General features: G+C 42.2%; 1 protein-coding gene across 4 annotated transcripts in view; it reads right to left on the reverse strand.

The window, feature by feature from the left end:
- The window catches only part of LOC311112342 (nck-associated protein 5-like), a 162,404-nt gene that overhangs the window by 25,129 nt on the left and 114,081 nt on the right, over window positions 1-23,194 (reverse strand). For all 4 annotated transcript variants that reach the window (XM_084155406.1, XM_084155407.1, XM_084155408.1 and 1 more), the window contains 7 exons: window positions 22,029-22,119; window positions 18,415-18,591; window positions 13,681-13,749; window positions 11,168-11,206; window positions 10,784-10,903; window positions 1,661-1,765; window positions 412-600 (listed from right to left, as the gene is read on the reverse strand). In XM_084155406.1, the coding sequence (XP_084011532.1) occupies window positions 412-600; window positions 1,661-1,765; window positions 10,784-10,903; window positions 11,168-11,206; window positions 13,681-13,749; window positions 18,415-18,591; window positions 22,029-22,119 (790 nt within the window). The remainder of the gene's footprint in view (window positions 1-411; window positions 601-1,660; window positions 1,766-10,783; window positions 10,904-11,167; window positions 11,207-13,680; window positions 13,750-18,414; window positions 18,592-22,028; window positions 22,120-23,194) is intronic.

Here is a 23,194-nt window from a genome sequence, read left to right on the forward strand (position 1 = left end):
CTGCAATTTGTTTGACTCCCTTTCAAATGTTCTAATGGAGATACTAAGCACTTTGGCGTATGGCTCAAGCTAAATATTTAATGCTTTGATTAATTATTATTTTTTCCTATTGCAGCCTATCAGGATTCTATATAATTTCATTTTATTGGTTTCTGCCAGTGAATTGAGGTTTAGCTCATTTTAAAATATTGCATATCACATTTCCACGGCCTCGGTTTGTGAAACGTGTAATCTGGTGAGACAGATTTCTTCATAAGAGACATTTTAGTTCAGCTATGTGTTATGTCTATTTTTTATTTATTTTTAAAGCTGATTGAAACCCCACATTGATAAAGTCTATAAATGAGAGAGACAGAGACAAATAAAAATAGAGAGAGACAGAGTGAGGAGAGGTTGGTCTGGTCATCATACTATTTTCCCACAGGAGCGTCCGTCGTTCCAGGTGTAGGAGCCACTGGAGTATTCACTGCAGGCACTAGACAGGGACAGCTCGCTGCTGCTACAGCTGCTGCGTGGGTAGACAGGCGCTTGCACCGTCAGACTCAGCTGGCTCAGACACTTAGCCACAGGAAGTCCCGCCTTTCCGTTCAGTTGGACATCCTGCAGGACGGATTCCAAAGACACCATTAGTCATGATTTAGTGTCACATACATTCATGAGTCTGGATAAAGGGGATTAAGGTTGAGAAGGTAGAGCAAATTATGAGAGATGCAGGATAACGCTACAAAAACTCTGATTAACAAACCATATTTCAGCTTGTTAATCAGGGAATCTATGACTATGCAATATCGAATCACTGGTGCATTTTACAAGGCTGTCCAAAAACACACCGCTTTTTTGCATCTCTGTTGACTGCTTTACCGGTGGCTGATATTTTATGTGTGTACTTTCACTTTCTCTGGTTTTCAGTATTCCTGTAAAGTGTTACGATAGCTACTGCTTCGACTCTATAATTAGCCAGTGAGATACACATGATCCATCATACTTTCAGAAGCAATCTCCCCAACAGATGTTTTCTGCATCAGTCCTATTCCACAATTCTGTCCAAACAAATGTCGATTCAGAATTCTAATCAACTGTTCAGTCAGAGAGATAATAGGAAGCAAACTAATTGGCCCAGGAAATCTGTCCCGATCTGCACTGCAAGTATATCACATTTGTGCGTCTTCTTTTCCCAAACTCATTATCTTGTCGCAAAGACATTAATACATTATCAGATTTCAACATTATTACACCATCACTTATTCACTTCCTTCTTTTCTGCCACATTTCTATACTATAAATGAAGGTTTATCAGGTTGTGTCCTCAAGGAGTAAAAGGACATGAGACCAGAGTGAATTCATTTTAAGACCTTAATACATAATATATAAGATGACTAATGTACAACACTGTCCCGCGGACTCATTTTTACTGAATACGAGCCTCAATCGATGGTCCTTTGGTAATATGACAAGTATTTATACCTTTTAGAGCAAAGTGATACTGCCAACTCGGCTTGCCGAGAACAGCGGATCAAATCCCCAAATAGTTAGGGCTGGTATTTTAATCCTCTCGAATGATTTCTCTGGGCTATACGTCAGTTATGATGCCTGGACAATACATATGGGTGAGGCTGGGGCGAAAAGAATATGCCATTGGTTTGTTTTCAATCAGTCTTACATGAGGTGGAGAGTCAGTGTTCCTGGATAGCAGGAAGCTTTTGCTTCTCTCAGGCTCCAGGAGGAGATCAGCGGCAGACAAATCCATGATCCGAGAGTGGAGTTTCTGAAAGGATAAGGAAGGCCAAGGTCTTAATGAACGTCTCCACTACATACAGAAATATATCAACTACATAGAGAAGGCATTTAACACATTCAACTGAACAGAAGAATGTGGCAATCAAACAACTATATTATATTGCATGCTGTTTTGCCTTTAATATTGGTGTTCTGTATCAATCACACCTTTCCAGTAGTAGATTAATGAATATACAATAGAAAGTCTACCATCAAACATAAATCATTTTCATACAAAGATCCAAGAAAAAAATCTCACAACGAAAACAAGAAAATTCACATTTGAGCAGGTCTCAAAAACGCTTTGGTTCAGCTGCACTTTCCCAGGGTTTGAAAGTAACCCTCTTTCTGCCTCCACTGAGATCCTAAGCAGGGCACTCTTCAATAGTCTTAGACTCAATGTCATTAATGTCATCTGTTAAGAATAATTCATGTGAATGGGAATTAATTGCATTGGGGAGCGAGGGATTCCTTTGATTTTTTTATTCATATTCAAACATTATTTTGCGATCCATTCTTTTCTTTGGTTTCCGTTCATAGGGGAAGGATACAAAACCAACTACATTTTCACATATTAATCCTCCAATCTAATTACCACCCGGTTCCCCGTGCTCGGATCTACTTAACGGCAAACGTGCTGTAACAAAACACTCCATTTATGCCACATTCCCCTCCAAGGGCAACTTTAATGCTCGTTTAGGGAGGATATTTTCTGCTGCGCTCATATCTATTTTTAATTTCTCCATCTCGATAATGCAATACAATTGCCAGATTGCTGTACACTGCACTTACTTTCCTTCCCGTGCTCTGTACGCCCACTGTAGATGAACATAACCGTCAGAAGGATTTCACGCCGCTGTGAGAGTCACCTTGTGGAACTTTTAGTGTGAGGTATATGAGCTTTAGTCCATCTATAGTCTTCCTTCAGTGTTTTACACAATTAATCCCAATCATTTTTAAGTTATGAAAATGATTATTTGCTTGGCATAATCTCATTACATCATTAGTTGGAGATGCATGCGACATCCCACAATGTTCCTTTAACATAAAAAAAGTATATCTGATTAAAAAATACAAGGAGAGTGTATACAATACAGGCCTAACGTAATATATGGTTACTCCATTTCTTACTCAGTACAACAATAGAAATGCAATTTCTACCTCACGTCATCTCTGTTCGACTACTCAGACTACCCAGATGGCTTGAGTATAAAGCTACTCCTCTACTAAATCACAGACGACACTCAGAACATGTTTATCAAACAACAGTTTCACACCTCGTAAACACTCCGCTGCACAGCTGTGTCATTCAGGAAGCACTGATCTCAAACTCCTTGCCCAAGGCCAAACCATAGTATCACATGATCCATAATTTCATACAAACATCCATGTTACCACCTGTTTAAGTGTGAGACTCCGATGCGAGATTTTGTGCTATCTACCATTACACTGAGTAACAGGGACAGAGCTACAGTAACGAGGTGAAAATAGCCTTTAGCATGAAGACACTGGCTCACTACATGAGTCCACTTATCCAGCAAAGAAACAGAGAGCCAGACAATAAGTTGAAAAGCTTGAAATCAGTCTCTGTGCTAGTGATCAACACACCGGCCGAGCCCTGGTGTCCCGGAGGCTTCGAGCTAACAAGCCTTCCTGTAAACGCAGTGTGAAAGCCATAGAGATACATGTAGATACACTATTGCATTGTATTTACATCTACGGTGGAAACCGTATTTCAGGAAGCCATATTCCTTTTACTTGGGATGACAGCCCCTTGTAACCAGTTTTCTTTTGAATCTCCAAGAAAAAATGTATTCATGATAAGATGGATAACAATCCTAGTCCTTGGTTTCATAATCCCAGCCTTGGGCAATGACAATGGCCACTTGAACATTGTGTTCAGAACATCCATGGACTAGTGTCAAAGGATCAATAGTCACAATCTCACTGAAAGCAGGAAACTAACCAAGGCCACCTGAAAGATACCTATAGACCTACCAGGTATCTACAGGTCTCCTTCCTTATAAGGCTCAATATGTTATATAACATTTGTGATGACTGCTGCACTAGTGTAATACAAATCATGCAATGTGAAGTGAGGCTTTAGTAGGCTGAAAGAACACTAGCTAATACATGTATGTTCACCATATGGTGTTCCTTAGGCTAAAGAAACACTTCCAAGGACATAAAAGCACATTCATTTTGGTTGACTTGACATCGAATCTCAATGCATTGAATTTAAATCGATCAAGTTTGAAAAGCTGCAAAGGCTTGCTTGTGTGTGAGCCACCCTCTGCGAAACACAGAGAATGAATAGAAATAGTTCCAAGTGGTGCTGCTAATTGTAAATGCATTTACAATGCCTTTGGAAGGTATTCAGACCCCTTTACTTTTTTTTGTTACGTTACAGCCTTATTCTAAAATTGATTAAATAAAAAAGAATCCTCAGCAATCTACACACAATACCCCATAAAGACGAAGCGAAATGTTTGCACATTTATTAAACAGAAATACCTTATTTACATAAGTATTCAGCCCATTTCCTATGACTTGAAATTGAGCTCAGGTGCATCCTGTTTCCATTGATCATCCTCAAGATGTTTCTATAAATTGATTGGAGTCCATCTGTGGTACATTCAATTGATTGGACATGATTTGGAAAGGCACACACCTGTCTATATAAGGTCCCACAGTTGACAGTGCATGTCAGAGCAAAAACCAAGCCATGAGGACGAAGCAATTGTCCGTAGAGCTCAGAGACAGGATTGTGTCGAGGCATAGATCTGGGGAAGGGTACCAAAACATGTCTGCAGCATTGAAGGTCACCAAGAACACAGTGGCCTCCATCATTCTTAAATGGAAGAAGTTTGGAACCACCAAGACTCTTCCTAGAGCTGGCCGCCTGGACAAACTGAGCAATCGGGGGAGAAGGGCCATGGTCAGGGAGGTGACCAAGAACCTGATGGTCACTCTGACAGAGCTCTAGAGTTCCTCTGTGGAGATGGGAGAACCTTCCAGAAGGACAACCATCTCTACAGCACTCCACCAATCAATTCCTTATAGTAAAGAGCCATATGGAAGCCACTCCTCAGTAAAAGGCACATGACAGCCCGCTTGGAGTTTGCCAAAGGCACCTAAAGACTCTCAGACCATGAGAAACAGGATGCTCTGGTCTGATGAAACCAAAATTGAACTCTTTGACCTAAATGCCAAGCGTCACGTCTGGAGGAAACCTGGCACCATCGCTACGGTGAAGCATGGTGGTGGCAGCATCATGCTGTGGGGATGTTTTTCAGCGGCAGGGACTGGGAGACTAGTCAGGATCGAGGGAAAGATGAACGGAGCAAAGTACAGAGAGATCCTTGATGAAAACCTGCTCCAGAGTGCTCAGGAACTCAGACTGGGGCGAAGGGTCACATTCCAACAGGACAACAACCCTAAGCACATAGCCAAGACAACGCAGGAGTGGCTTCGGGACAAGTCTCTGAATGTCCTTGAGTGGTCCAGACAGAGCCCGGACTTGAACCCGATCGAACATCTCTGGAGAGACCTGAAAATAGCTGTGCAGCATCGCTCCCCATCCAACCTGACAGAGCTTGAGAGGATCTGCAGGGAAGAATGGGAGAAACTCCCCAAATACAGGTGTGCGAAGCTTGTAGCGTCATACCCAAGAAGACTCAATGCTGTAATCGCTGCTAAAGGTGCTTTAACAAAGTACTGAGTAAAGGGTCTGAATACTTATGTAAATTGGATATTTCCGTTTTTCATTTGTAATAAATTAGCAAAAATGTCTAAAAACCCATTTTTGCTTTGTCATTATGGGGTATTGTGTGTAGAAAAAAAACACAATTTAATACATTTTAGAATAAGGCTGTACCGTAACAAAATGTGAAAAAAGTCAAGGCGTCTTAATACTTTCTGAAGGCACTGTATATGTGCAAATTAGTGCAAATTGGAACTAGTTTAAGGGAACATGGATGTAAACTGGAGATGTGAAATAAATCACATTTAGATGATCACTTTATCTCCCTAGAGTGCCAAATGAATCCTCCCTCTTGTTTCTCTTTCCGTAATCTCAGCCCCATTTAGACTGAGTTTAAGGGGACACTGTGACTCTATCCTACAGACCAGCTAAACAATGATAGGCTATAATGGCAATATTCCAATGAATTAAATGATATTGATTTCCAATGGCTTTTTGTACAAGTAATTGGTTAGTATGTTGATGTGTGTGTGTGTGTGTGTGTGGGTTGGCTCTTCTAACCTTGTGGGGACATAAAATCCCATTAAGTCCCCTCAAGGATAGTAAAATGAGGAATATTCTCCCCCATGAGGACAAAGGCTATTTTAAGTTTAGGGGTTTAGTTTAGGGTTAGGTTTAGAATTAGGGTTAGGGTAAGGGTAAGGGTTAAGGGAAAATAGGATTATAAAATGAAATCAATGTTACATCCCCATGAGGATAGAAGAACAAAACGTGTGTGTGTGTCTGTGTGTGTGAGTATGTGCAATTTCAATTGAGTTGAAATTTCTCAACCCATCGTGCAGTGCTGTATATCTGCAGCAACTGGAGAAAAACTTTGTTTTTAATTGTTTCAAATAATACACTCAATTTCGACAGTATATATTTTATTTTATTTTCATAAATGGTGACCATGTAATGTTCTCATTACATCTTGTCTGGTTCTGTAGTATTGTACAGCATATTGTGTGCTAGCAGGGACCTGGAGGGATATGGTATCAATACTCTCTTTCACAGCAGATAGTCTAGTTGGACTATTTTTGGGAAATTCTGAACCTTTGAGGTCATCTCGGTGGAATGCTCCATATTTTATAACTTGGTCCAAGTCGATTTGGTCAAGAGCGGTCGCGATCGATGGGGATGTGGAAAAGGATTAGACTCAATGTGCTCTCTTGTTCTCCATCGTGAGTTAATTTATGAAATATAGAAATAATGATAGAGCTGTTTAAACTGGATTAAATGGGAACGTAGTACAGTATATAAACAGCATGTTGAGACTAATCGATTGTATTTAATACTTTTTTGCACAGTTGATGCACATTTGATGCTAAATAGTTTTAAATTAGTTTGTTAGGTATAATCACATTTTTATATAAAATATATTATTGTTTATTGCTTACACATTTATGCAAAGACTTAAAATTGAGAATTAAAGGTAAGTGACAGCAATTAAATGAAAAGGTTTAAATCACATGTTCTGCTTATTTGTAGTTGAATATGCATATCATATTCATATCATGTACATTACTGTGAATTAATGGAGCAAAATATACCTACTACAGGTTGTTCTAAACCAAGTATTTTCTTGAATACCGCTTAACTTGCCATTATGACCTACAGTTTATATGTAGATGAGAATTCTTCCCCTGTAGCTGACTCAGTCCAGGTTGTCCTTTACAGTGGACTTTACATGCCAGATGGCGTCTCTCTCACCATAAAGCCCATAATATAAATGTATTTCTCTCTGAAGCCATATCGCTCCTCTCCAGGGTATAGGCTGTCCACACAGGGGGATGGGAGTGGTTGAGTGTCAGGAGAAGAGAAGGGGGGGCTGATGTTATCGTAGGGGTGCAGGATTACACCTCCTCAGCACAGTCATCAATGATTCAGTCAATAGTGTCACAAGGCCCCTGATGGGGAGGGGTGTGGAGAGGGAGGGGGACATGGGGGCGGACAGCTCCCCCATCTCTGTGTCTCTCCGGGCTAGCCTAGCCTCACTGTACCTGACCGGGTGGAAGTGTGATCTAGCCAAGGACGGAGGCGCACTGACGGAGTTCACCTTCTCTGTTACTGCCTATTACCTGATCTACGTTTGATGCTGCACTCAAGGCTTGGTCTTCCCTTAGTCAGAGGATACAGGTAACGTATAGCAGTGAATTGGCTAAGCTATGACAAAACATGTGTCTTGTACTACACTGAGAAATGAACCAGAATAGGAATACTGTACAGACAATGCAGTTAACAAAACCCCAGCAAAGGCAACACTGAGGGGAACCATAGTGCAAAAGTCCATCAAAATTCAGACGGCAAAAATGACTGAATGGTACTGCGTAGCTACTATGTCCTGCCGGAGGGGCCTGGGAAGTTTCCACGGTAACCAGAACCTACTTTTACGGATAATTGACAACTCAATTACCACTCGCCTGTCACTTTTGATAAGGCTGCATAAGTGGAAGGAGGGAATTATTATTCACTACTTACACACCTTACTAAACACCTGGCCGAACTGCAGCAAACAGAGCCTTGAAGCGTATGAAATGCCACATTACATGAAGCGACAGTAGGTCAAGCATATTCCCAGTATTCCTAATCACAATCTCAATAGAGAGCAGTGATTTGTTATCAGGGAAATTCAAGATGGCCCCAGGGGCCAATAACACATTTAATTACCGACTCCCAGAACAGTAGAAATTAAATACCAATGCGGGTGATAAAAACAGCCAAACACCTGACACTCTCTGACTGAAAGGAAATATTAATAAGTGTAGCTCTACTGTCGCTAATGATTATTTGATGGTAGGTTATGGTATAAAGGTAATTCATGCAAACCAGAAGGTTACCCGCAGCCATTTTAGAGGGCAAAATATTAGGCTACTTCAAGAGAAATTATCCACAATAAGTAGCAGGGGAAAGGGTTGAGCATACTGATTTCAAACCCATGTTTTAATTGACTCAATCAATCATATACTCTTTCAGCACTTGTATTACTAGTCACCTTTGTCACAGCCACCTTTATAGAGAAATTAATTTCAGAAACAGAAACAAGGTTTACAACCTGAAACATATTGACAAAACCACAACCGTGAAAGAATCATGAGCTTTTCAATAAAATGAATGACTGTTCGGGGAATCAATGTAAAAATACAAAAGAGCATCCTATAACGTATGATTTAGCTATCGCTTACACAACTGTCAATTATTTTCTTGTTGTTTAATATGCTGGCAGACATCAGTTGGACATAAAGTTGGAAATAAATCTTTCAAATCTCTCCGCCTCCTACACAATAAAATCTCACTTCCTCACCGCTGAAAAAGTGTCTTGCTACAAATCCTCATTCCTGGCATACTCCCTTGTGAAAAGCCAGAGGCTGTGTCCCAAATGGTACCCTATTTTCTACATAGTGCACTTCTTTTGACCAGAGCGCTATGGGCTCTAGTCAAAAGTAGTGCACTATACAGGGAATAGGATGCCATTTGGGACATTGACCGAGGCTCCTGCTACACAAGCAAATAGATGTACGGTATATTGCTCTCTTCAAAGTCCTGTTGATCACATTGTATATTGAAAACAAATGCTCTACTGAAAAGACTGAATACGCTAACATTTACTCTTATAACCGGAACATACATATTGGTTTATTAAATCTAAATATTATTAAATAGTTACAAATAGTTAATAAACAATTGCACATTTCACTTTATCCATGCCCTGGTTTAGTTGGGAGAAAAATAGTGCATCCACAGCTTTGCTCAATCTGTTGGGACGACGAAAATGCCTCCCTTCCGCCACAAAATTGCACCCTTCACTGGACAATGTGGACTGTGACTTTCAATTATCCATATGTCCACATCAGTTGCTAGCAGAGGGCAACTGACAGAGGGCATACTCTCTCCTGAACTTGAAGTAGATAAAGGATTGTCGTCAGCGCGCTCTTTGCCATTCTCATTTATATATTTTGTCAACAACTGAACAAACTGGGATGAAGGTCTATTGATCGAAACATTGCTTAAATGAGATCCATTAAAATGGTCTGTGGACTATTCAAGAATACCAATGTGCTGGAGGCTTTTGTTTTTCAGATTTTGTCAACAATAAAAAAAGTTATTCTTCAACTATAACTTTCTTTGTTTCTGTACCTGGATGTGTTGACTTGTATAGTACCTGCACTCAGCTCTCCCCTGAGCTCCTCTCATCCATCCTTTCTGTGCCACATGTCCTCATTAAGACCAGTCTGAGTTTCATTATCTGTCCGTGCCCTGGTCCCATGTACCCCATCCCCCTGTGCTCACTCTCACACCCCACATCTCCCTCCCTTACACTGTGGCAGTCTGAGAGCCTCCACCCACCACTCTGAAAGGAGTTAAGGTAACGAGAGCTGGACGGCCATTGCGGGAAATGAGATTAAGGAAAATCCATGAGGCCATTTTATAGCAGACATTGTTGTCAATATTTCTCTCTCTGTCTCTCTCTGCAGTGACTGGAGTAAATTATTTCTGAGAGTTACAGTAAGTGTGCATTCCTACTCACGGCAGACTACACACACACACGGGCACACACCCACCCCCCCTCCTCTCTCTAGCATCTATATCTGTGTAACGTGCCACAAGGTCTGGTGCGCTAGAGGTAATTTGGTTGAGAGGTTTACCGTCCCCCGAGAGAGCCCAGGATGGATGACGCGAGTCTGGGTACTTTCTCAAATGATCTTGTCTGAGCCCCGCAGCCCCGTGGAGGCTGGATGGTTCATGAGCACATAGTTTTTTAGTGATGATGATATCACAGACCCCGGACTCAGGATCACATCGCCATCACAAAAAGATGGATGATCTAATATCGCTGCTCTTCAGAAGTTTGAAGTGAGCAAATTGTCCTTACACCCACACTGTTGCCTTCAACGATATTGAATACAAGAAACAACATAGTTCTAATACTGAAACTAATAACAGTGAAATGCTATTTTAACTCCATCAGTCGGGCACCTCTGAGTCATGGTCAATAGTTGCTCTGTAGGGTTGTATCGTGGTTCTGGGACAATGAGGTTCTATACTGGTTCTGGGCAATGAGGTTCTATAGTGGTTCTGGGGTAATGAAGTTCTATACAGGTTCTGGGACAATTAGGTTCTATACGGGTTCTGGGACAATGAGGTTCTATACTGGTTCTGGGAAAATTAGGTTCTATAATGGTTCTGGGACAATGAGGTTCTGTAGTTGTTCTGGGACAAGGAGGTTCTATAGTGGTTCTGGGACTAGATGAGTGGACAGGTTCCTACCTGCAGGAGCAGGTCTGATGCGGGTCGGACTCGCTGCTGGAAGAGGACACTCATGGTCCGGTTTTGTTGCTCCAGGTCAAACACTCTGGTCCGCAACTTCAGACACTCCTCCCTCAGATCCTGCATGGGGAAGAACAACAGAGAGAGAGAGTTATTACAAACAGAGGTGTGAACTTCCAGTCATGTGTGACTGTCCTAATATGGACACCATAAAAGTTGATTAGTTAACAGGAGATAGTGAGAAGTGTCTCACAAAAAGTGAATGTTAAGATTACGTTTTGAGCTACTGTATTGCATACAGGTCTAACAACATAATTGGATCTAATAATAGTCTCATTCTGAGACATTTTTATCCCACAGTTGCTATGGAAACCAGACTCCTACCTTTTGGGTGAGCAGTGCCTGCACAACTTGATTGGCAACCTAAAACAGAGTGAAAAAAAAGAAACAAGAATTATCCAAACGTTTTATGCAAGCTGTTTAGTGACTGACTATAATATGGTGGCTGTTATGGCACCCAGATAAGAAAGAAAGAAAGAAAGAAAGAAAGAAAGAAAGAAAGAAAGAAAGAAAGAAAGAAAGAAAGAAAGAAAGAAAGAAAGAAAGAAAGAAAGAAAGAAAGAAAGAAAGAAAGAAAGAAAGAAAGAAAGAAAGAAAGAAAGAAAGAAAGAAAGAAAGAAAGAAAGAAAATGGTCCCAATTGACCCACGCCCTCAACTCTAAACTGCCCCTGCCCTGTGCATGCCGACGCTGCACTATCTCACTCCGACCGCTTACAAAATTATTACAGGCTTTAGTGAACACGATATCCCAATACATTACAGCATTGTCCCCCCGTCTGCCTTCCCTTGGAGGAGTGTGTTGATTCCTAATGGGCCCAATCATCATACATCTGACGCAGGGTGGCAGAGAAGGCCAGTAGCGGCCCGGCGAAGCAGAACAGTTTGGAGCCTGACGCGCTGCATGTCTTCATGATGTTTAATTGTCTTCTGTTGATCCAGTATTGACAGCAGTGTCAGGGCTGATGTAGTGGCTTGGAGAGTAGGGGACTGTGTCCTGAATGGCACCCTATCCCCTCCCACTTGACCCTATGGGCCCTGGTCAAAGTAGTGCACTATATAGGGAATAGGGTGTCATTTGTGACACAGCGGGCAGTCTAAGAGAAGAAGTGACGGGCTAAAGCACTGTTGTGCCTGGGCTTTGGCCGCAGAGTGTCTCACACCCCTACCACTCTCTGAGTTTAGACCGCAATGCCCCATCGACTCCTACTCTGATTACAGCCCATTGATTGCTCGTTAATTCACTGTAAGCATTCATTTGCTTTTTCTCAGAGGTGTCCTCTCTCCCTCTATTGAATAACGGGAGATATGATGAAGTGATTGAGCCCTGTGGGGAGTGATACAGAGCTGCTCCTGTAAAACTGAAGGGCACTAATTCCAAGAATATTTAATGATCTTCAAGTTAGAATCTAAATTACAACAACTGATAAATGAAACAACAACTTATAAAGGCTTTATAGAGCATTCATAGTTTAAGTCATGGCATAACAGTCCATTACATCTGATGCATTGCCACATGTGGCATGACTCCTTTTACCAGCCTTTCAATAGCATGACATTTGCCCATGTTTACCAAGTGGAACCCTAAAAGATATCCTAACGTGAGTGGCCAGCCCAAATAGCATACCAAACAACCACCACTCTTCTTATATAGAGACAATTTTCCACAATGTTTTTATTTTATTTTTGTATCATTACGAAACAAGCCCTGCGTTCTCTACAGTTTCCAATGGCCCTGAGCCCATCGGCAGAGTTGTTAGAGCTGTGGAGACTCCCACATCACAACATGCTCATTAGTGAGCTAGCTCCCGTCAGAAGAGCCCACAGAGGGCAACACAACACCAGACCAGACAACAGAACAGCTCTGGCTTTTTGAGGGCACGGAAGTGGAAAAGGGATTTGGTCTGGGCCCACCCCAGGCGTTAACCTCCAAAGCTACAGCACGGTGTAGAGTTTCATACAGTATGCTTGGAGCATTGCAAAGCAATTGCCTACCACGGTTGGACTGTTAACAACAGAGCTAAAGTATTGCTAACTCTCCTTTCATCTCTCTATCCCTTTCTCTCTCTTTCTTTCTCCTTTTCTTTCTTTCATTCTCTCGGTCTTTCTCTGTCCCACCATCCATCTACGTCTCCCCCCTCCCCACCCCCTCTGGCACCAGAGCCCAGATTTCAGGTCATATAAGCCCTAGTAGCTGGCACCACAGTGTATTAAACCAGTCTGTCCCTTCTGGCACCCATGGGCCTCCAGCCTTCCCTCAGGGTGACTCAGCGTGCGGGCCGAGCCAACAAGCTCATTAATTGCTGTCATTCGGATCCCTCAAGCCACCCTTTACCCAGCTTCTCCCACAACACAGTTCACCTTCGGAACGCCAAGTACCTCTTTCTCCATAATCACATTTCCTTTGGAGAGGAATTACTTTGGAATTGCATTGATAGAATTTGACAGCAGGACATTTGTGCATTGAGAAAGATCTCAAAGAAAGTCAGTAAAGGTAGAGAAGGATACTGGAAAATAGTGCAGTGTTTGTAACCTGTTTGATCAATACCGTCAGTGAGATCTTAGAGAAAGTCGCTAAAGGTAGCTAGAAAAGAATACAACTCATAATAAGTCACAGAATAGGAAAGAACAGAAAATAACAATTGTTTTTCATATGGGGGGCGAGTATGAAAAATGTATGCACTCACTAATTGTAAGTCGCTCTGGATAAGAGCGTCTGCTAAATGACTAAAATGTCAAATGTAGGCTATCATTAGTGTGGTGAAAAATAGGATTCCCTCACTGAGGTTCAGGGCTGGGTGAATAGAGTGAGGGTTGGAGTGAGGGTTGGACTACTCACCTCATCCAGACAGTGCTCATACTGCTCCCTCTGGCTCTCATTCTCCATGGCCAAGGCTGAGTTTTCCTCCTGTACAGCAAAATAAAACACACTTAGTGACAACTGAAATCCATTGAGAGCTTGTCATTAAAAGCAATTCAGACAGTTTATATGCATCAGACTTGTTTATGAGTAATTTACCAAACAGTAATTTTACATTTTTACATTTTAGTCATTTAGCAGACGCTCTTATCCAGAGCGACATACAGTTAGTGAGTGCATACATTTTTTCGGTTATAGAACAATCAACATATAATTATCTACGCTGATTGACATACACTGAACAAAAATATAAACGCAACATGCAACAATTTCAACGATTTTACTGAGTTACAGTTCATATAAGGAAATCAGTCAATTGAAATGAATTCATTAGGCCGTAATCTATGGATTTCACGTGACTGGGAATACAGATATGCATCTGTTGGTCACAGATAAACAAAAGGTAGGGGCATGGATCAGAAAACCAGTCAGTACTGTATCTGGTGTGACCACCATTTGCCTCATGCAGCGCGACACATCTCCTTTGCATAGAGTTGATCAGGCTGTTGATTGTGGCCTGTGGAACTCCTCTTCAATGGCTGTGCCAAGTTGCTGGATATTGGCGGGAACTGGAACACGCTGTCATACACGTCGATCCAGAGCATCCCAAACATGCTCAATGGGTGACATGTCTGTTGAGTATGCAGGCCATGGAAGAACTGGGACATTTTCAGTTTCCAGGAATTGTGTACAGATCCTTACAACATGGGGCCATGCATTATCATCCTGAAACATGAGGTGATGGCGGCGGATGAATGGCACGACAATGGGCCTCAGGATCTCGTCACGGTATCTCTGTGCATTCAAATTGCCATCGATAAAATGCAATTGTGTTCATTGTCCGTAGCTTATGCCTGACCATACCATAACCCCACTGTCACCATGGGGCACTCTGTTCACAACGTTGACATCAGCAAACCGCTCGCCCACACAACGCCATGTGAGGCCGGATGGACATACTGCCAAATTCTCTAAAACGACGTTGGAGGTGGTTTATGGTAGAGAAATTAACATCAATTTCTCTGTCAACAACTCTGGTGGACATTCCTGCGGTCAACATGCCAATTGCACTCTCCCTCAAAACTTGAGACATCTGTGGCATTGTGTTGTGTGACAAAACTGCACATTTTAGAGTGGCCTTTTATTGTCCCCAGCACAAGGTGCACCTGTGTAATGATCATGCTGTTTAATCAGCTTCTAAATATGCCACACCTGTCAGGTGGATGGATTATCTTGGTAAAGGAGAAATGCTCACCAACAGGGATGTAAACTAATTTGTGCACAACATTTTAGAGAAATAAGCTTTTTGTGCGTATGGAACATTTCTGGGATCTTTTATTTCAGCTCATGAAACATAAGACCAACCCTTTACATGTTGCGTTTATATTTTAGTTCAGTGTAGATGTGAAATGATACTGCATATGTGTCCAATGAAAATAATTCCAAAGGTATTTGTAGTCTCTCCAATCTTTGTTTTCATATGAAAGACTATTGATGCAACAAATCATATCTGTGTTTTGTACTGCAAGACTACGCTGCCACAGAACAAGATAACAACAAGAGAGGATTCGCCGGAGGTGGAAAAGGTCAGGTGTCAACCATAAGACCGGGGCCAACTAATAAAAACCTGCAGAAGTATCTCGCAATGAAAGGTCAAGGGGATTGAAGTTATGATCTTGAACTTTAAAGGTACAAGTAAGAAGTTACGTAGAATGGGCTAGAATGGGCTAATGTGAATATGTTCTTGTTTTGGGGGGGGGCGTGAATATTGCTTCACCTTTTAAGGGAGAGGGGCTATTGATCTCCTCTTTTTCTAGTTTGTCAAATGCAGGCGGGCCAGGCAGGCCATATTAGAAGCTGTCAACATCGCTCCGGCTAGCTCGCCCCTCTCGCCACATGCCCTTTAGTACAAACAGCCAGCCTTTGATTAAAACCCAGGCCAAATAATTGCACCTAACATATTCCACTGCCTTAATCGAAATGGCACAGAGCTATAACAAAAGAGCAACTTTGAGATGTACATGAAAAGCCCTTTACAAATAAAAAAGTATTATTAGTAAGTATTAATATTAGTTAAGTAAAAGTTTTTAGTGAAGGCACATAATCACCCAAAGGTTGCATATAAACATGTTTTCTGATGTTTTTATCATATTCTTTGTGTGGGTAGTAACAGGTTGAATCATCTTTCTCTATGGAACAAGGGGTTGGTGAAAGGGGAAGTGTCGTGCTATATTGACAATATTGTTGATTTGGGTAGTATGTGAAAAATATGTCTAGTTCCATCAAACTGAACCTATCAGTACCTGATAAACACACATCAAAAAGCATGCATGATGAATGCTGAACGTTTTCTGCTTGCACTAAAAGCATTTGAAATACTTTCATTATAGTGTTATTTTACCATCCTGTATTGCAAAACATCATGGAGAATGTTTGACATTGCAGACATAATCTAACAATACAAATATTATTTGAACCTGGCAGAAAAATAGGTAGGCATAATCAATATTAGTGTGAATGAATGCAGTGCTCGGCTGCGATGCATTATCAACAAATGCTAAACTAAATAAATATCAGAAAAAACGTTTTGATTGGGGAGGAAAATAGCAACTAAATCACATAATAAACATGTATTTATATTAGCACATCCTGTCAATGTATTGCTCCTGCAGCTGCTACAATTACAGTACAGCAACTACAACTGCTATTGCCATAGATTTTGAAACATATAAATGATGCATGCCATTATAAGTTGCTTTTTATAGAATAGAATACATGCTTGATCATCCAGGTAGTTTTTTCCTGCAGAGTCCCCATGATTAGCGACTAGAATCATAAATGCATTTTACTTTTAAACTTCAATGGAAGGTAACTACCGGTAGCTAGAGAACAGCGTTATAGACAACAGGAGTTTTTGCTTCTGGCTCACAGTAGGTTTGAATTGGGGTGAGGAGGGTATGGACAGGGCTAGAGCTGGCTGCACCTCAGTCAGTTCTCACTCTGTCTGTAATTGAACAGGAGTTAGAGCCAGCCCTGCACTGAGACCAGAGTGCCAGCTGTCCTTCTGTGACGCCTGTACACCAGGCCTACTTTCCCTGGCACCCGGGTGCCAACTGTGCCAACCAAGCTGCATGAGCACAAGGCTGGGCAATGGGCATGCACACTTGCTCAAACTGCAGACAGTTACCCAAGACCCAGTCACTTGCTTGCTCTGGTGCTCTCTCTTACCATGGAGTCTCTACAACACTTGCTTGTGTGGAAAGCTAGAAGCATTGAGAGTTGAGCTGGAATGGATGAGTTCGTTATAGGTATATAATTTGTAGCGGTAACTTGTATTCCATCCTATGTCCACTCGAGATGAATCCCAACTCATTTTGTCCTTTGATCGAATGTCTACTCACTCAACGACCTTTAACCGATCTTTCAAACATCTGTGAAAAGAATACCCATTTTTTTCTCCAAGATGGATTTTTTCAAAAGGATTCAATCTAAGCTTAAAATAAGCACCATTTATAAAGGTGTAACATGCCCACCATGATAATTAATGATATCAGTTGGGCTTGGCTGGTGGGGGGGAAATAGAAATGGGCGCCCTTACTTAGTGTCACCCCCGTTTACACATAATAAAGGCCAGTGATGTATTGCCTCGCCGTTGTTTTAGCCGGTTCTCTTCTGGAGGAGCATCCATCACAGATGCGGGTGGATGGAAGAAAATGGCAGATAACTTTCGATAAACTCATTTAGAATGTAGCTTTTTGGGGTAATGCGACAAATCGCGAGACAGGCCAGCCATTATTTTCTTTGACTGCAGGGAAGATAACTTGTACAGTGATAGAGGAGCCATAAAGCAACAAGCAATTACACTGCATTTTGTTGTAATTAGCCTTAACTGCAATTTCTGTCAGTGTGGAGTTAGTGTCACCGTTAATAATGTCTGTAGAACGTGCCAGTTTCTTGGGTCTTTGTGTCTCTGGCAGGTTTTCTCATGTCTGAGCTGTCCATAGTGGCTGAGGAGAAGACCTGGGTTCAAGTAGTATTTGTTGTTTTTTTCAAATACTTTCTCTGCACTTGATTGAGCTTGGTTGAGCTTGGCTGGCCGCAATGGGCCAATAGAGTAGTCCTAAAAGTGCAAAACCAAACCCTTCCGATTGGGCACTCCGGGGGGGGGGGGCTCGATCAAACGCTCAAAGTATTTTAACATTAGCCACAGACCCTCGCGGCATCAGCCAGGGCCACTTCATAAATGATTAGGTGGGTCTCCGAGCGTAATTCGATTAAGTCTTAATAGTCTTAGCCCCTTTAATTGCTGAGGAGATCTGAAAGCCTGGTGTGTCAGTCTAGTGGGTGTACTGTATGGTCGGAAACAATCAGAATCAGAAGGATTACTCAAAATGGATTTCTGACTCAACTGTTGCTAATGCTGAGAACAGAACACACACTGGAACAATGGTGGAGCGATGTGGAAACTAACAAAGACCCAAAACCTGGGCCCTCGGTGGAGTGCTTTGCTCTTCAAACAGCAGAGCACACGAGACTTTGATAAGACCATTATGCTCCAGACTGCAACCAGCAGAACGGAGAGCCTGGTCGCAGAGGGAGAAAAAGAGGAGGGAGGAGAAGAGAACAGAGGCGGAGCCATTTTTTGAACCGTACCTCTAGGGTGCGCAGACGCTCCAGAAGGAGCTTTGTTTGGTCCTGAAACTCTTCCGCTCCGCTGATGCTGCCGATGTCGGGCAGCGAAGGGTCTCCAGAAGACGGCAGTGGGCCGCTACCACCGCCGTTCTGCTCCAGGCTGTCACGCGTCTTCTGCACCTCCTCCGAGAGTTTATCCTGATAGACAGATGAGAGGAAAGAGGGAGAGAGAGCGATAGAGAGCGAGAGAAAGGGAGAGAGAGAGAGTGTGAGAAGGAGAAAGAGAGAAAGAAAGAGAGAAAGACAAAGGTGGGAGAAGAAGAAGAGAGAGAGAGAAAAATAAACAGAAAGACCGAGAGAACAGAGAGGAGCGAGAGAGGGGAAGAGAAAAATAAAACGATTCAACAACACGACTCCAAAACATCCCCTAATCCCTAATCGCATTTCACTTGTATTTCCAAAGAGTGGCAGTGACCTTGAGACCTCTCTATCTTGTCTGCCGATAGGGGACCCCACATCCCCCTTTCTCCCCCTGCCTCAGTCTCTAGCTGTGACACTAATACACAGAGGCGGAAATTAAAAGCGAACACAATAAAATGATGGGGTCCCTGATATCCCCAGGCCCGCTGGGCATGGCTCACCAGGAGATTCACAGACGAGACAGCATCCTGACATTGACTAGCTAATTAGGTACTGTACATTCAACACAGGATACAGAGTACTGGTAAAGGAGGATATGTCATGTGTCGTCTGTCAGTTATTCTAAGTATTTTCACACTATCCTAGAAGTCAAGGAGGGAATTTTTGTTCACTCGGATGTTACTATTCAAATAAATTATTATTGGTCTTAAATTAGTACACCATGTTGTTTTGTATGTGATATTGAGACATATGAGAATCATAGCATAGGCTGCTAATGTTGTTAAAGCTAATATACTGTATTTACACCAAACACCATTTTCCTTACAATTTAATACAAAAACCCTACCAATGGGGATTCATGATGTATTTCCTGCATCCAAAACAAAGCGATATTCCGATAATATGAAACGCTTAATCCTCACTGGACTAAACTGGGCATTTATCTTTATGCATTGAATGTGCTTTAAAAACCAACGCTGCTCCTGGGGTGATATACGGTAGTTGCCATGAATCCTAAATGTAGGTACATTTCAATAGGAGAGATTGAGACACCTTTAAATACTCGGCATGCATGGCTTTAGTCCGATCGAGGAGGTCACCACCCTTTAATTTGCAACATCCATTTCACAAACACTCTTATCTCCATCCTATTCCAAATCTGATCAAGGACCAGAGGGGGATGAAACTACAACTGAGCTGGGAGTTAGATGTCGTGCAAACCTCAACACAAGCCTATAGCCAGCCAATGAGCTTTGCAATGCAAGTAAATGGACTTTCCCCCTCAATTTTTTCCTTAAAATCTCCCCAAAGCCTTCAGTCGTTATCGCCGGATGAATGGCTGTGCACCTTTGTTACATTTTTCATTCAATCCTTCTCTCCCCCCTTGATAGTTGATTGTCAAGTCTGATGATAGGCTTTCAGGGTAGCGCGGTGGGCGCAGGCAGCCATGGCTGGAGACATTGATAGATGAGGTTGAGTTTTCGCTAGCGCCGCCATATCCAAATGCATCCAAAACAAGTCGTCCCTCCCTCCTGAACATAAATTGGAAATGGTGTCCTTGGCAACAACTAGCATTACGTTTTGTTTTGAACTTTAAAGGACTATTCCAGTCTTGGCTAAAACATACCGGTGGTTTCCCAATCTTACTTTGTTTGATTCTTTTGTTTTGCAGGCGCATTGATACCAGGGTCGTATTCATTTGGGCACACTGTAGTAAAGAGTTTTAAGCATTTCTTGTTTCACAAGTCCAGGTCGTCCCTCCCTATTTGAGTCAGTTTTCTTCCGTTTGGTGCATAATGAATATGATCAATATCTCTCCCCCAGTAATGGTACCATTCATTGAGAGCTTGTTCTTATTACCAAAGTCCTGTTATGTCTGGTTGCTTGCTGAACATCTGGTTACAGTAGGTACAGTCATCTCAGTAACCTAACATGTGTCTCTCTCCATACGTGAATGTTTGCTGCATCCGTTCACACAAGTTAGAGCAACATTGATCCCCTCCACTGGCACACGTCGACAGATTCTAATTCCATGTTTAATAATCCACTCAGGTTGATTAATTCTGGGGCTGCTGTTATTCTGTAAAATACCCATCATTTGAATAATCACAGGGTATGTGGCTATGTGGAAATATGGCCCACAACTGAGAGGGAGGCTGCACTGCAAAAGGAACCCTATTAATGTTATGCCTAGTGCTATATACTCTATGGGCCTTGGTTAAAAGTAGTGCTCTATATAAGGAATAGGGTGCCATTTGGGATTCAGACATAGAGTTATACTCCCTACGGTTACCCCGAATAAGTGTAGCTAATGCATGTATTAGGCTCATTGGAATGCATACCGCCATACCTCCATTTCCTGTTATGACGCACATATTTTACTCTTCCTGCCTATTTGTTACACATGACCATTTATGATTGGTTTATAAAGGCATAGCATGCCCACCATGCTAATGAGTGGCTTTATCTTTTATAATGATGTAGCATATTCATCACTGATGTCAAGAAGTCAGTATAAAGTTTTGCATTTGAGAGATATGTGCAATGCACTTCGGTGAATTCACTTACTTATTGTTAACACATTTGGAAATGAAAAAGTTTAAGATAAATGACTTTTTAAATGTGGTATGAATCATATGAGTATAAGACATGATCTCCATGAACTGTAATTACATGACCTTTATCAACCTTACCTAACAGTAACACAACCTAACTACTTCTAGCCCACACAGTTCCACTTTTTTCCTACGATGTTGTTTGAAAGGTCACTTTGGCATAATTAAATGAATTTAATTACACATGGACAATTAAAGGACACTCTGTGTCAATAAGAGTTATGTGAGATACCTTGAGTATCTAAGGAACAGCACAAACAAAAATCCACACAAAAATATACAGTAGCTGTACACATAACACACAAACACACAAAGTTTCAGGCTACTATAGGCCTACCGCTAATAAGTCTAATTATAGCAACCAGTTTGGTTGCCAAGAACAGAACCTAAGTAATAAGTGGAGCTGAAGGATGGGACTAAAAACAAACAAAATATAACTATTGTAAAATATACTGTATCCATAAAATATATATAGTATGTAAGCTGGAAGTAGAAGCGTAAGTGTTGTTGTCCATTAGTTTACTCCAATTAGGGGAGGGTTGGTAGGGTTAGGGGAAAATAATACAGGAAAATATATATAAAAAATATATATATTTTAAAAAATATATGTATATGGGGAATTTGAAATTATGCAGACAATTACATTGATGGAAGCTACAATATACCTGCAATATTAAAGCTGATCTAGCCCCTAAAAAAATATATATATATATAATAAGGCAGATCCTAATTGATGGTCAATAACAACAACTTATCCTAATGCATGGCCTATGTGTTACTAAACAAAGCATTTCTCCTACACAAGCCTCTACGTTTTGGCTTTATAAAGAGCAGGAAGGAGAGCCCATGTTGGAGGAGTGCTGGGCAGTGCGGTGTTACCTTGTAGGCCTTCATGATGTCCACAGTGTCCACGGCTGTCTGCTCCAGCACCCCCTGGTTCTGCAGCAGCGTCCGCACCGTCTCTTCCATCCTGCACACGCACGTACACACACAAATAGAGGGGGAAGAAGAAGGGGGGATTGGTTTAGAGCCAGTGACACAAGAGGAGACGAGTGGGTTTTGGATCATACCCCAGTCCCTTCCCACTACAGCATGTGGTACACCACACACTGTGGTACTGAATGGGTACATATGGCGCTGGGGAGGTTCAGAAGTGCATCCACTGAGGCAGAGTATTGACTGACTGCCTCTGCTTCAATGTCTCTATGGGACTTGTGATACGGTTGTGCCTCGATTTTTGTCCCAAATAAGGATTTCTCTCAATGCAAACCAGAGACTTTTACCCCATAGCCTACATCAATATGCTACTACTCAATCCTGATTTCCAAATGAATCACTACAATGGCATTACCTCCCTGGCCTATTCCGGGTAAAAAGCACATCCACTGAGAGTTGGACCTTTAGGGAGATTGTGTAGGATAGGGCTCCCTCCATTGACCCAGCGGAAAATAAGCCTACACGTCAGAGTACAAAGAGATGGAGCGATGAAACCACTGTGACATTTCAGGAGAGGAATACCATTGTGGAGCAGGGAGAGAAGCCCAGACTTTGATAAACGAAGGCGAATTCCAAATCATCACACGGACATAGCCGGGGACAAAGCCAGGGACATAGACAGGGATATAGCTAGGGACAAAGCCAGGGACAAAGCCATGGACATAGCCAGGGACAAAGCCAGGGACAAAGCCAGGGACAAAGCCATGGACATAGCCAGGGACAAAGCCAGGGACAAAGCCAGGGACAAAGCCATGGACATAGCCAGGGACATAGCCAGGGACATAGCCAGGGACCTAGCCAGGGACCTAGCCAGGGACATAGCCAGGGACATAGCAAGGGACATAGCCAGGGACATAGCCAGGGACATACCCAGGGACATAGCAATGGACAAAGCCAGGGTCACAGCCAGGGACCTAGCCAGGGACAAAGCCATGGACATAGCCAGGGACCTAGTCAGGGACATAGCCAGGGAAATAGATAGGGACATAGACAGGGACATAGCCAGGGACATAGACAGGGACATAGCCAGGGACATAGCCAGGGACCTA

Source organism: Coregonus lavaretus (assembly GCF_964263955.1).
Source record: "Coregonus lavaretus genome assembly, chromosome: 38".
Lineage (NCBI taxonomy): Eukaryota > Metazoa > Chordata > Actinopteri > Salmoniformes > Salmonidae > Coregonus > Coregonus lavaretus.